Raw genomic sequence first — 12,800 nt, 5'->3', positions numbered from 1 at the left:
AATCGCAAACCTGCTTCATCAAATCATTTTACTTCACCACCTGCATGGACATCTTCTCGTCCAGTCTACTCTTCTCAGTAGCCTTCTTCATGGCACTCTAATCGTAACACATATCAGCGGCGTGGCTACCGGGGTATTTGTCAATTTTGTGACCAACAAGGTCATAGTGCTAAGCAATGTCCCCGAACCAAAGGACTTCTTGGCTCATCACCAGCTGCTCACTGTGCCACATCCACCAAAGATCTTAAACAACCTTGGCTCCTAGATTCGGCTGCCACAAATCATGTCACATCCGATCTTCACAATCTTTCTCTTCACTCCACATATGATGGTCCTGATTCCATTCTCATTGGTGATGGTACAGGTTTGCGTATCTCTCATTCTGGTTCCACAACCCTTTCTCCTTTTACTCTCTCTAATGTCCTGTGTGTTCCTTCGATTCAAAAAAATTTAATATCTGTGTCTCAATTCTGCAAACAACACTTAACCTCCATTGAATTTTTCCCTCTCATTTTTCTGTGAAGGATCTCCACACGGGGCAGCCTCTTCTTCAAGGCCCGAATAAGAATGATATTTACGAATGGCCTCAAGCTGTGCATGTGCTACCATCTGCTATGGTTGGTGTTAAAACTTCTATCCCTGATTGGCATAAAAGACTCGGTCATCCCTCGTCACGCACCCTTCAATCCCTAATTAAGAAATTTTCATTACCTGTTTCGTCCAAAACAACAATATGTTCATCATTATGTTCCTCTTGCCAATGCAATAAAAGTCATAAGCTTCCTTTTTCAGTGTCATCTCTTAAAAGTCATTGCCCTCTTGAAATCATTTACACTGATGTATGGGGTCCTGCCTCTGTTGAATCTATTGATCAAAACAAATATTTTGTAATTTTTATGGATCATTTTACTAAATATATCTGGTTTTATCCGATGAAATACAAATCGGATGTCTTCAAAATTTTTCCAACCTTCAAAAATCTTGTGGAAAATTACTTCAAAACCAAAATAATTTCCCTTTACTCTGATGGTGGGGGTGAGTTTCAAAAACTTAAATCTTTTTTCGCAAACTTTGGCATTTCTCATCTCATGACCCCACCTCATACACCTCAACATAATGGCATTGCCGAACGTCGTCATCGCCATATCGTTGAAACCGGTCTCACTCTTCTACATCAATCTGGTCTTCCCCTTAAATTTTGGTCTCATGCATTCCAAACAGCCACCTACCTCATAAACCGCCTCATCACCCCTATTCTAGATAATCGCTCTCCATTTCACGCTCTCTTTGATTGCGTTCCAAACTACTCAAAACTTCGCGTTTTTGGTTGTCTATGCTTTCCTTGGTTACGTCCGTACAACAATCACAAACTTGAACCTCGTTCCCGTCCATGCATTTTTCTAGGCTATTCCCTCACCCAAAGTGCATATAAATGTTTTGATCCCACAACCAATCGTGTCTTTTTATCCCGGCATGTTGTTTTTGATGAAACCATCTTCCCTTCCTTTTCGTCAACCCCAATCTCTTCTACCATTAGCAATTCCCCATAGCCATACGAAGACTTATCTCCCATTACTGTCCCGTTAATCACCAATTTCAGGCAACACCAACAATCACGGCTGCTCCCAACAGATTCATGCACAGCTCCAAGGTCACCATCATCTTCTTCGGGCACTGAAGTTCCTGCCCCTGTTACTGCTCCTCACAACATCCCATCTCCACAACCTCCAAATACATCAAATCCCATCTCTTCCCATCTCAACCGAACACACAGTATGATTACACGATCACAAAATGGCATTATCAGACCAAATCGCCAACTCCATGCTACCACTAAACATGCCCTCCCTGAAACAGAAGAACCATCTTGTGCTTCACAAGCTCTTTCAAAATCCACGATGGAGAAATGCTATGTCAGATGAATTCGATGCATTACTACGCAATGGAACGTGGACTCTTGTACCTCCTTCTTCTTCTACAAACCTGGTCGGCTGTAAGTGGGTCTTCAGAATTAAGCACAACTCAGATGGCACAGTAAATCATTACAAGGCACGTTTAGTTACAAAGGGTTTTCATCAGCGGCCAGGTATTGATTATACGGAGACCTTCAGCCCTGTCATCAAGCCCACAACTATCAGAATTGTTCTCAGCCTTGCTGTTACCAATGGCTGGTCGCTGCGTCAACTGGACATCAACAATGCGTTTCTCCATGGAACACTGTCTGAAGCAGTGTATATGTCACAGCCCCCAGGCTTTACTGATTCTCAGCATCCCACATATGTCTGCCAGCTTCATAAAGCTCTTTACGGTCTCCGGCAAGCCCACGGGCTTGGTATCATGAGCTTCGCTCTTTTCTACTCTCCTATGGCTTTACAAATGCAGCTTCTGACCCTTCACTGTTTATTTACAATTGCAATGCACAACTAATATATTTTCTGGTATATGTTGACGACTTGGTAGTAACTGGCAGCCATACTTCTTCCATCAATCAATTCATCACAGCTATCTCAGCCAAATTCTCAGTCAAGGATCTCGGTTCTCTGCATTATTTCCTTGGTATATAAGTCCTGCGTACCACCTCGGGTCTGTTTCTCTCCTAGCACAAATACATTCGTGACCTCTTGCTTCGCACATGCATGGACGGTGCTAAAACAGTGAGCACGCCTCTAGCAACCACCAGCTCACTAATTTTAAAAGATGGTTCACCCCTTGCAAACTCAACAGAATACAGAAGTATCATCGGGGCACTGCAATATCTTAACCTTACTCGCCCAGACATTTCATTCGCCGTTAACAAGCTCTCACAGTTCATGCACTGCCCTACACAAACACACTGGAATGCTACTAAAAGATTGCTACGTTATCTTAAAGGCACCATCTTCCATGGTTTACATCTCCGCAGGCATCATAATCCTACATTGCATGGGTTCTCAGACGCTGATTGGGCTGGCGATCTAGATGATCGAACCTCAACATCTGCATATGTCATTTTCCTTGGTGGGAATCCTATCTCTTGGAGTTCCATAAAACAAAGGTCAGTAGCCCGATCCTCCACAGAAGCTGAGTATCGGGCCATTGCCACCACTGCTGCAGAGCTTGCATGGGTTCAATCTCTTCTAACAGAACTTAAAATCTCTCTGCCAAGCACGCCAGTCATCTACTGCGACAATATTGGTGCCAATTATGTTTGTGCAAATCCAGTGTTTCACTCCCGCATGAAACATATCGCCATTGATTTTCACTTTGTACGTGACAAAGTCACCCACGGCTCCTTGCGTGTCTCCCATGTATCTACAACAGATCAGCTTGCAGATGCTCTCACAAAGCCGTTATCTCGCCAACGTCTATCTTTTCTATTATCCAAGATTGGTATCTCCGATGGGAGCACCATCTTGCGGGGGCGTGTAAAGGATATCCAAACTCAGCTCAAAACAGGTTGATTGGTTCAGCTTGTAATCCGGCAGCAACAAATTCAAACTCAGCTTCCTATCCTTTATCCTTAGCTGCAATTCAAATTTGTAACTTATCACTTATCCTTAGATGATCATGTATATTTGTAGAGCTTAAGATGTATTTTAAAAGAAAACATTGACGCTGAAACAAATCAATCAAGCAAATTATTCTCCACATCTTTAAAAACTGCTACATAAAAACTATGTTTCAAACTCAATTTTTTAATGGATCTCGGAGTACAAAATGCAGTTTGATTTGTTATTAAACACCTTGTTGCATTTATTTCATTGCAAACGCAAAAGCAAGTGAAAAACAAACGCGGCCTAAGAGCACCTCTAATGAGAGATGCTATATTAAAGAGTCAAATTGATAAAATAACCTTTTGAGTGGTGTAAATATAACCTTTTTGTTTATGAGCATTCCAATAATAAAAAGCCATTTAGAAAAATCAATTATATTTTAATATATTTTATATTAAACTAATTTTAATATAATTATATAACTAATTTAGTTATTTTTTATATAATATAATCATGATGTTATTAATTATATGAGTAATATGAGTAATTTATAAAATCAAGAGATAAAAATGAAAATAGAAAAAATGTTAAGTAAGTATACCTTTTGATTTCAGCTAATTAACATAATAGAGGCAAATTTGATGTTATTAATTAATTAGAGGACAATTGCTTCTTGATTTTCCAAACCATAGAAAAGCTGAGGCACAAGGTTTTGAGATTTGTAGGTTTATTTTCTTTTTTTTGTTCTATTTTTTAAAGAGAGAAGCAAAGAGACGTTAGACAACACACACACTTTGTCTTGCTTTTGGTTGTTTGACAAAAAAGTGTATAAATAACATTTCAGAGCAAGAAAAGACATTTTAGCGGTAGTTTTAAGATTAATTTCTTATTAATTTATAATTTATTTGAATTATATTAATTAAATAAATTTTCAATATATCTCTTTTGACGGTAGTTTGCAAAGGCAATATATTGTTGACTAAGTTATATTTGTATAAAAAAATATAAAACTATAGAGCTGCCAGGACGATGGTATAGCCATCTAATCTAATCTACATAAATATTCGAACAGGCAAGCTTTATCTGAATCAAAGCTGGCCCATCAAAAAAAGTGATTCCATGTACTCAGGGAGGTGTTTTCTAGTCCAAAAAAGGAAGGAAATTCTATGAGAAACTTTCCAACATCGTCTTGTTAAAGCTGCACTGTCCTAGTCAGAATTGCCCCCAACTCATTACCGACATCTCATGTTTATCTAACGTATCGTATGAGGTTGTTTTTTTTTTTTAATATATATATATATATATATATTATATTATATTATCAAAAATCATCTAAAAAATTCATTTTGATATTTTTTTTCTTAAAAACAAGAAAAATTTGACTTAAAATGTTTCCGTTCTCCTGCATATATTAATAACTAACCGAAACTGAATGCCTTCGTTGCGGTTTCGGATAAGATTAAATATTAATTTATTTAAACTCCACTAGAAACATGGATTCTGGGACTCGAAATCGCATATTCTTGCAAGTCTAGCGGCGACAGGTTGCCGCTTCGATGTCAAATCTCCTTTGCTAGTCTCACGAGACCTTTGGTGAAACCCAAAGGCCACTTTACCACTTCATCTGCTCCCACTTTCCACGTGCCGTCCAAGTCATTTCTTCGTGTTTATCTACCATGTCATGTCACTTTATTTTACCCGTTTATTCCTCTGCTAATGCGAATCGCGTGTCTGCTAGCTCAGGTCAACCACTCTATCTCGCAATCATGGGTTGACACGTGTCCCTAGATTTCTTTCTAAAAGATTGTCCTGGTCATGGTTTATTTTATTAATACCAAATCTATCTGGGCACGGCTTCTTAAATTATATTTATATCAAATATAAATCTTTGTAATCTTGATTAGGCGAGTTGTGTTTTAAAGCTTCATTTCGAGCTCTTGAATTATGTCTATATTAATTATTAATCACACCATCTGTAAGATTTATTAGTGATTTTAACTCTCAAGAACATTTATTTATAGCAGCAACACACCCACGATTTGCATGTGTATCTTGCAATTCGTGACTCTGGTTGATTTTCCACATCTGATACCGTTAACATGGGCACCGTGTGATGATAGCGTGCATCATGTTCGAAGAGCAAGACATAGTATTTCTTAAAATTACAGCAAAGGAAACTTTATTTGTTTAATTATTATGTTAATTCCCCATTTTTTTTTAATTTTTTTTTAGCATTACAAGCTAGCATCAACAGAGGAAAGAAAAGTGCTTTTAAGTAACTTCATCTAACTGCTGGTCCAAAATCCACACCTCTCCCATGAATCTGATCATTACTTAGCAGCACCTTCTTAGCTTTCTCCTTGGTCCATGTTCCTCGTGTTTCATGCATAATGCTTCGAGGGAGATTATGTTTCTTGATCAGAAAAAAGATTAAGAAAACCATCAACATGCAATTACTCTTAACCCCCTTGACAAGCCCTTGCTCCAAGCATTGAGGAGTGCCACCTCTTGGTTTTATTTTGGCTTTATCTTCGACATTCTTAGACAAACTGAAGTGGGTGGCGCCGCATCTCACACACCTCGTCTAGAAGTATTTTCGGATTGAGGTTGAACATGTTTTTTATTTTGTTAAAATTTATTTTTTCAGTATTTTAAAATTATTTTAATATATTGATATTAAAAATAAAAAATATTATTTTAATAAATTTCACAGTAAAAATTATATTTTAAAAATAATTACTACAATATTTCCAAACTTTTTTTTTATATATATAAAAAATGAAAAACATAAACCAATCATTCACGTACGGACATTATGCTATTTCCAAGGTGAGCTTATCCAGAATCAGTGGGAGCCTTTGGATTTTAGCTTTTTCTTCGACATTCCTAGACAAACTGAAGTGGGTTCCGCAACTTCAAGGAGTAGTTCAGCACTGATTGGTAGTATTGAAGTTGATTTTTTTTTTTTTGTTAAATTTACATTTTTTATTTTAAAATTTTTTAAATCATTTTGATACACCAATATTAAAAAAAATTAAAAAAATATTATTTTAATACATTTAAAAATAAAAAACTATCTCTACAAACCATCCCATCCCATCCATTCCCTATCTTATAAAAATCAAATATGGAAACAAAGACCAAACATTTATGGACATTACGGTATTTCCAAGGCGAGCTTATCCATAATAAGCGGGAGCCATTGGATTTGCCTTTTTTGAACCTTTATAGCTTAATAGGGGAGGAAATGGGGAAAGTTTCAATGCTTAAAATGGGAGGTGAGAAGTTGGCACCACGGATTCATAGGGATTAATTGAAAATGGAAATCTTTCTTGATAATAATAATAATAATAATAATAATAATTTAGCAATGTAAGAAATTAACGCTCTTCCACCATCTTAAATGGCACTCCCACCCCACCCTATCATCCTCATCAATCGTCTCGATGAGCTTCTGATGATGATGCCAGCAATCGGTAACAAGAGACTCTCTTCCTCGCGACATGATGATGCCATTTTTTGTCATAAACAAGCCAATATTATCCTTATCATCCAACCTTGAGTGCCCATTTCTTATGTTTAAGATATTATTCAATTAAAGTAACTTGGGTTTGTCTTCATATGAAACCAACATGGCATCTTCTTTTATTTTTTTAAATATCCAAACAATATCTTTTAGTTGGTCGTATTCATGCATTAAGATTAAAACTCATATAATAAAATGAAATAATTCATAAAAAATATTGTTTTTCTAAAATTCAAACCATTTTTAAAACTCATGCACTGCATTCAGTCCCAAAACATTCTGATTTAAATAGCATCAACGGAATGGTTCCAAGTCAAAGATGGATTGAAAAAACAAAACAAAAAAAACGTTGTAAAGATGCATGGAAGTTCGTGTAATGTACACACAGCATATAACTCTCCCCGCTAATATTTTATTTAGGCGAGGATAACGAGCGAGGGTATGAATTTACACCGTCTTGATTCTTATGGGTGCGCACTACGCCTCTAAACAACATACATATCTAGAGAGCAGCGGAAGGAAAGCCAAAAACCCATTCAAAAAAACTCACAGCGCAGCCTCTCTCTCTTCAGCACCCACTATGAATCCATAATATTAGATTAAGTAAACCTTAATCCTCTCTTAACCCTCCCCTTAATCTCCTCTAAACCTACCTCCCTTTTTCTTTAACGTAATAAGCGAAATAAATAAAAAAATTCACAACTTCTCTCTCTGCATATTGCTTTATTTATTGTTTCTTTTTCTTTTTTTTTTGTTAAAATGGTGGTTATGGCGATGGAGGACGGTGGTAGTGATGAGAGCTGCGGCAGCAGAGTGAACGAGAACACGAACACGAACACGACATTGTCTGATTCGGTGTTACAAGGAAGGCAACAACAGCAAAGGATGCAGCGGAAACTTGAGGTTTACAATGAGATTCTTCGTCGTCTTAAAGAATCTAATCACGAAGAAGCTAATCTACCTGGTTTTGATGATCAACTCTGGACTCACTTCAATCGCCTCCCTACCAGGTACGTGTGTGTGTGTGTATTAGATTCCGCACATGTACGTGCATCTATACGATATATGTGTATGTATGTGATTTGGTGTTGCCTCTTCGTTACGGAAATGAAAATTTTGAGTTTTTTTTTTCAATTTGAATTATTATTTTTTGTATTTTTATTTTTATCGTCTGGAGGATAATTCTGATTTTGGTACCTTTTGTGGTGTAGATATGCGTTAGATGTGAATGTGGAGAGAGCAGAAGATGTGTTAACGCATAAGAGATTGCTGCGTTTGGCTCATGATCCTGCTAATCGACCGGCGATTGAAATTCGCCTTGTTCAGGTAACGTATATTAACTGATTTGTTATGTTTTTTATATTACCGATGCTTCTTGATATTAATTTGTGAAGATTTGATTATGAATAGAATTAGCGATTGATTAGGCTGTGGATTTTAAGACTACGCGAGGATTTGTTCATCATACAAGTTTTCGGCAGGTGTTTTTAGGTTTTGAAGGACCCTATCTTTTGTGGAGAATTTGGAGTTCGAAGTTTTGTGTTCATCAAAATTGGTTTTTTGTTCCACATTGTTGATGTAGAAGTAAATGTGATATAACTATAAATATACGAGTATAATACTGGTTTAGTTACTAGCTACGAGAGGAATCTTCTGTAAACATGTCTTCGAATGAGTGCTGCATTTCTCACTGTGAGGCTGGTTAATTTGATCTGTTTGAGTTCAATAAACGCAGCTGAATTTCTGTCAAATGCAGATTACAAACCTCGTTTGCATTTGCTATCTTCTTTTCTTGCATTGAGTCTTGTAAACTTTTTAATTTATCAAGTGCAATCAACTGCATCTCCCACATGCAGGTTCATCCTACTTCTGATGACAATTCTGCTGACTCTAGCCTTGATCAAGACTCTCCTAGTAAAGAAGCAGCTCAAAGAAAGAAGTATGCTGTTAAGATCATTATCTGTCCTAGAATCCTCTTAATCCATGCATATTGTTATTTTGACGACTCCAATCAATAAGTTTCATTAATATTGCTGGCTTTGTTATCTTGTTTTCAATTGTCAGCATGCATCCACCGCCAGCCTTCGGTTCATCACCTAATCTTGAAGCACTGGCACTTGAAGCAAATAAATTTGATGATCAAGATGGTGATAATTCTGTGTGTGCTGATTCAAAGTTCTTCAGGTAATTCTCTCATTCAAAATGCTATTGTGGTAGAGTTAACTTGATTCCAATAAGGATCTATCTGGGGTTTTTTCCCTTTTGTTAGTTCATTGTCTTTAATCGACAGACTTGAGTAAAAATCAGAATTCAGATGAGTTTTTAATCCTTGAATATGGTAGGGCTCTCTTTGTATATGAGATCGTATATTTGAAATGGCGATCAATCTGATTGAGCATGCCATTGATTATGCACTTTTCTAAACATATATACATGCATGCAAATTCATATACATGATTTACTAGATTTGGATGGTGAAGTTTACACTACTTTTCTTGTTGGCAATGATGTAGGCCCATGCATGAAATTACTTTTTCAACTGATGACAAGCCAAAACTCCTGAGTCAGGTAAGATAAGCGTGCTTGTTGAAGTATTTATTTATCAATCATTGTTTCAATTTGATGGGGAAAATCTTCGTTTATTCTGCTGCTTCTTTCAATTTGGAGGCTGTTTTGGTATTCAATTCGGAAGAAGTGCAAACAAATTTTAGGATTCGTTTTGAGCTTTATTCCACCAGCTGGCAGCATGCATTTTACTGGCTAGTCAAGTTGCATGAATAACTGACATTTTATGTTAGCAGGAAGTCTGTGATAGTGTCTGATACTGCTAAAATAAACATTTAACCATTGGTTTAATGTATTTTTAGTTTATTGTGCTTCTAGTTATTTATGAGGTCATTGGTGTTTCGCGAATTTACAGCTGACTTCCTTACTTGCCGACATTGGGTTGAACATCCAAGAAGCGCACGCATTTTCGACAGTTGATGGCTACTCCTTAGATGTATTTGTTGTTGATGGTTGGCCATATGAGGTACTTGCCAAACACACCTTTTATTACATAAGGCTTCCATTAATCAGGAACATATTTGAAATACACAACGAACATGATCGATTAACAGACTGTTCATAATTTTCAGGAAACGGAGCAGCTCAGAGAAGCGTTGGTAAAGGAAGTGTCCAAGATTGAGGTAATTCCCTGATTATGCCATAATCTCTTCACCGCATCAATTGACTAGAACCTATTCATGTTTTTCCTTGTGCGGGTTCATTCATTACGTCTTTGTTTCGATATGCATTCCAATTTACTTTGAATGTGTTTGCAGGATCAAGAGCAATTTAGGATCAATTACGATACTAATCATGTTGCAATACCCAATGACGGGACTGATGTGTGGGAAATTGATCCTAAATATTTGAAGTTTGAGAACAAAGTTGCCTCTGGATCATATGGTGATCTGTAAGTTAACTGTCTTTTAGATATATACAACTTCTGTTGATGTTTGGTTTCTTATTCAACTGTTTCATCCTATTTGCTTAGGTACAAAGGTACATACTGTAGTCAGGAAGTGGCTATCAAAATTCTCAAGCCTGAGCGAGTAAATTCAGACTTGCAGAAAGAATTCGCCCAAGAAGTTTACATTATGAGGTCTGCACAACGTCTTCAGATACATAGTTTTTATACAACTCTAGGCTGTTTCTTGGGTTTGGTTTTTTCCTTGTTTTTACATATTCTTTGAACTTGCAGGAAAGTTCGGCATAAAAATGTCGTACAATTTATCGGTGCATGCACCAAGCCTCCAAGTTTGTGCATGGTAACAGGTAAATGCCACAGAGTTTTGAAACATTTGTTATGTTTATTTATTCCTCGTATGAATATCTTTCTTTTTTTCCCTTTAATTTTTCATCTCCCACTCAACATTTTGTATCTTAATTTTTCTTTTCTTGGTAAATAGAATTCATGTACGGAGGAAGTGTGTATGACTACCTACACAAGCATAGGGGTGTTTTTAAGCTGCCAAATTTACTTAAAGTAGCGATAGATGTTTCTAAAGGAATGGATTACTTGCACCAAAATAATATAATCCATAGGGATTTGAAGGCTGCAAATCTTCTCATGGATGAAAATGAAGTAAGATTCTTCTTTACCATATTTAATTTTTTCAGCAAGTGCTTTGTTTACTATTCGATTAGCTTCAGTGATGTTTTTTACCTAGTCTTTTTCATCCTCCTCCACATCTTCTACTCTCATCATCATCACTGAGGAAGATAAATCAAATTCAACTGAAGCTTTGTACCGTATGTGTATCTATAAGAAACACCTGTTCATTTCATTTCAGGTAGTCAAGGTTGCTGATTTTGGTGTTGCCAGAGTGAAAGCTCAGACTGGAATTATGACTGCGGAAACTGGGACCTATAGATGGATGGCTCCTGAGGTGCGCCTTTGTTTTCATTGCACCTTATTCTGAAAGTGTTCCCAGCTTTACCAATATCCTCCCCAGTACTAGTGTGCAAACTATCTTGACATTAATCTTAGTGTTTAATTTGCTTCTTGCTGTCACTGAGAGAGATCACTTGTTTACCATTGTTAAATAATCCATAGCTTTACCCTCCCCTCCCCCATGATTCTTGTTGACACTTGGATGCATCATTAGTTGTGCTGGTGGGAACCACCATGAATCTTCTAAATGGTTCATCTCGCCATTTTCTTACAACTTTTATCTTGCATTGAAGGTCATTGAGCACAAGCCGTATGACCACAAGGCTGACGTATTTAGTTTTGGGATCGTGTTATGGGAGTTGTTAACTGGAAAGGTACTGCTGTTCATTTTGGTATAATATCCCCTCTTTTCAGTAAGTTTCTGATCTTGCAAATTGATCATTTTTGCATATTTTGTTTCCCAGATTCCATATGAATACTTAACCCCTTTACAAGCAGCTGTTGGAGTGGTTCAAAAGGTAAAAATCCTTTTCAACAAGCATTTTTTTGCCCTATTTCATATGATGAGTCCATGATTATAAGAATTTGTGTGGTGGTTTTCATTCACGTGGTTTCAGGGTCTACGGCCTACCATACCCAAGAATACTCAACCAAAGCTTGCCGAACTGCTAGAAAAATGCTGGCAACAGGATCCAGCTCTAAGGCCTGACTTCTCGGAGATTATTGAGATCCTGCAACAAATAGCAAAAGAGGTAGTTAGCAATTCTGGTTTCTGCCACAAATGGCTTTATATATCCTATATGTTTCTGTACATGTTCATCACAAGCAATAAGACTTGCAAGTTTTTATAGCAGGTTGGGGATTGTGGTGAATGGCGCAAGGAGAAATCGTCTGGCCGATTTCTATCTGTGCTCAGGAGGAAGTAAAGGGAAGTCTTGCAGATGCTCGTAACCTGAACAACAAGCTAATCAAACCAGCCATTTTCCATCCTTCTCATTACCATTACTATACACTATTATCTTACCTATATACGTAAGCTGTAGAGAGTTGCAATCTTTTGGCGCGCCTTTCAAATGAGATATCAATGTCTGCGCGACAATCATGTAATTTATATGATTTGAGCCATACTTTATTGGTTCTAACCGATTTTGTTTTTGTTTTTTTTTTATCGTGTTAATGTCCTAGAAATACATCATTCAATGATTGATTTTTAGATAGCCCCATATCTACTTCCAATATTTCTAGATAAATGCTTCCAAATTCAAACCACAGTGCAGCCCCTTAGCATAGAATAAAAGTACATGATCAGGTGCGTGAGTCCACCATCGCCTCTCAGTGTTTGAAGGAGAAATAGAAGTGGAAG

The 12,800-nt window shown here is 37.0% G+C and overlaps 1 protein-coding gene across 2 annotated transcripts; it reads left to right on the top strand.

Annotated features, from left to right (window-relative positions):
- Positions 1-7,379: 7,379 nt before the first annotated feature.
- On the top strand, positions 7,380-12,579 carry LOC118040417 (serine/threonine-protein kinase STY46). 2 transcript variants are annotated; one of them, XM_035047342.2, is made up of 16 exons: positions 7,380-8,009; positions 8,211-8,325; positions 8,856-8,938; positions 9,064-9,183; positions 9,513-9,567; positions 9,920-10,030; positions 10,137-10,187; positions 10,323-10,456; positions 10,538-10,645; positions 10,745-10,818; positions 10,953-11,128; positions 11,337-11,432; positions 11,731-11,811; positions 11,902-11,955; positions 12,055-12,189; positions 12,289-12,579. In XM_035047342.2, the coding sequence occupies exons 1-16, from the start codon at positions 7,759-7,761 to the stop codon at positions 12,361-12,363; spliced, it is 1,719 nt and encodes a 572-aa protein (XP_034903233.1). In that variant the 5' UTR covers positions 7,380-7,758; the 3' UTR covers positions 12,364-12,579. The 2 variants fall into 2 exon arrangements, with proteins under 2 accessions (XP_034903233.1, XP_034903234.1); XM_035047343.2 differs by having other exon boundaries at positions 7,389-8,009; positions 12,292-12,579.
- Positions 12,580-12,800: the final 221 nt, after the last annotated feature.

The sequence above is a fragment of the Populus alba genome, chromosome 4 (genome assembly GCF_005239225.2).
Source record: "Populus alba chromosome 4, ASM523922v2, whole genome shotgun sequence".
Classification (NCBI taxonomy): domain Eukaryota; kingdom Viridiplantae; phylum Streptophyta; class Magnoliopsida; order Malpighiales; family Salicaceae; genus Populus; species Populus alba.
This window is presented reverse-complemented; position numbering and strand designations above follow the sequence as displayed.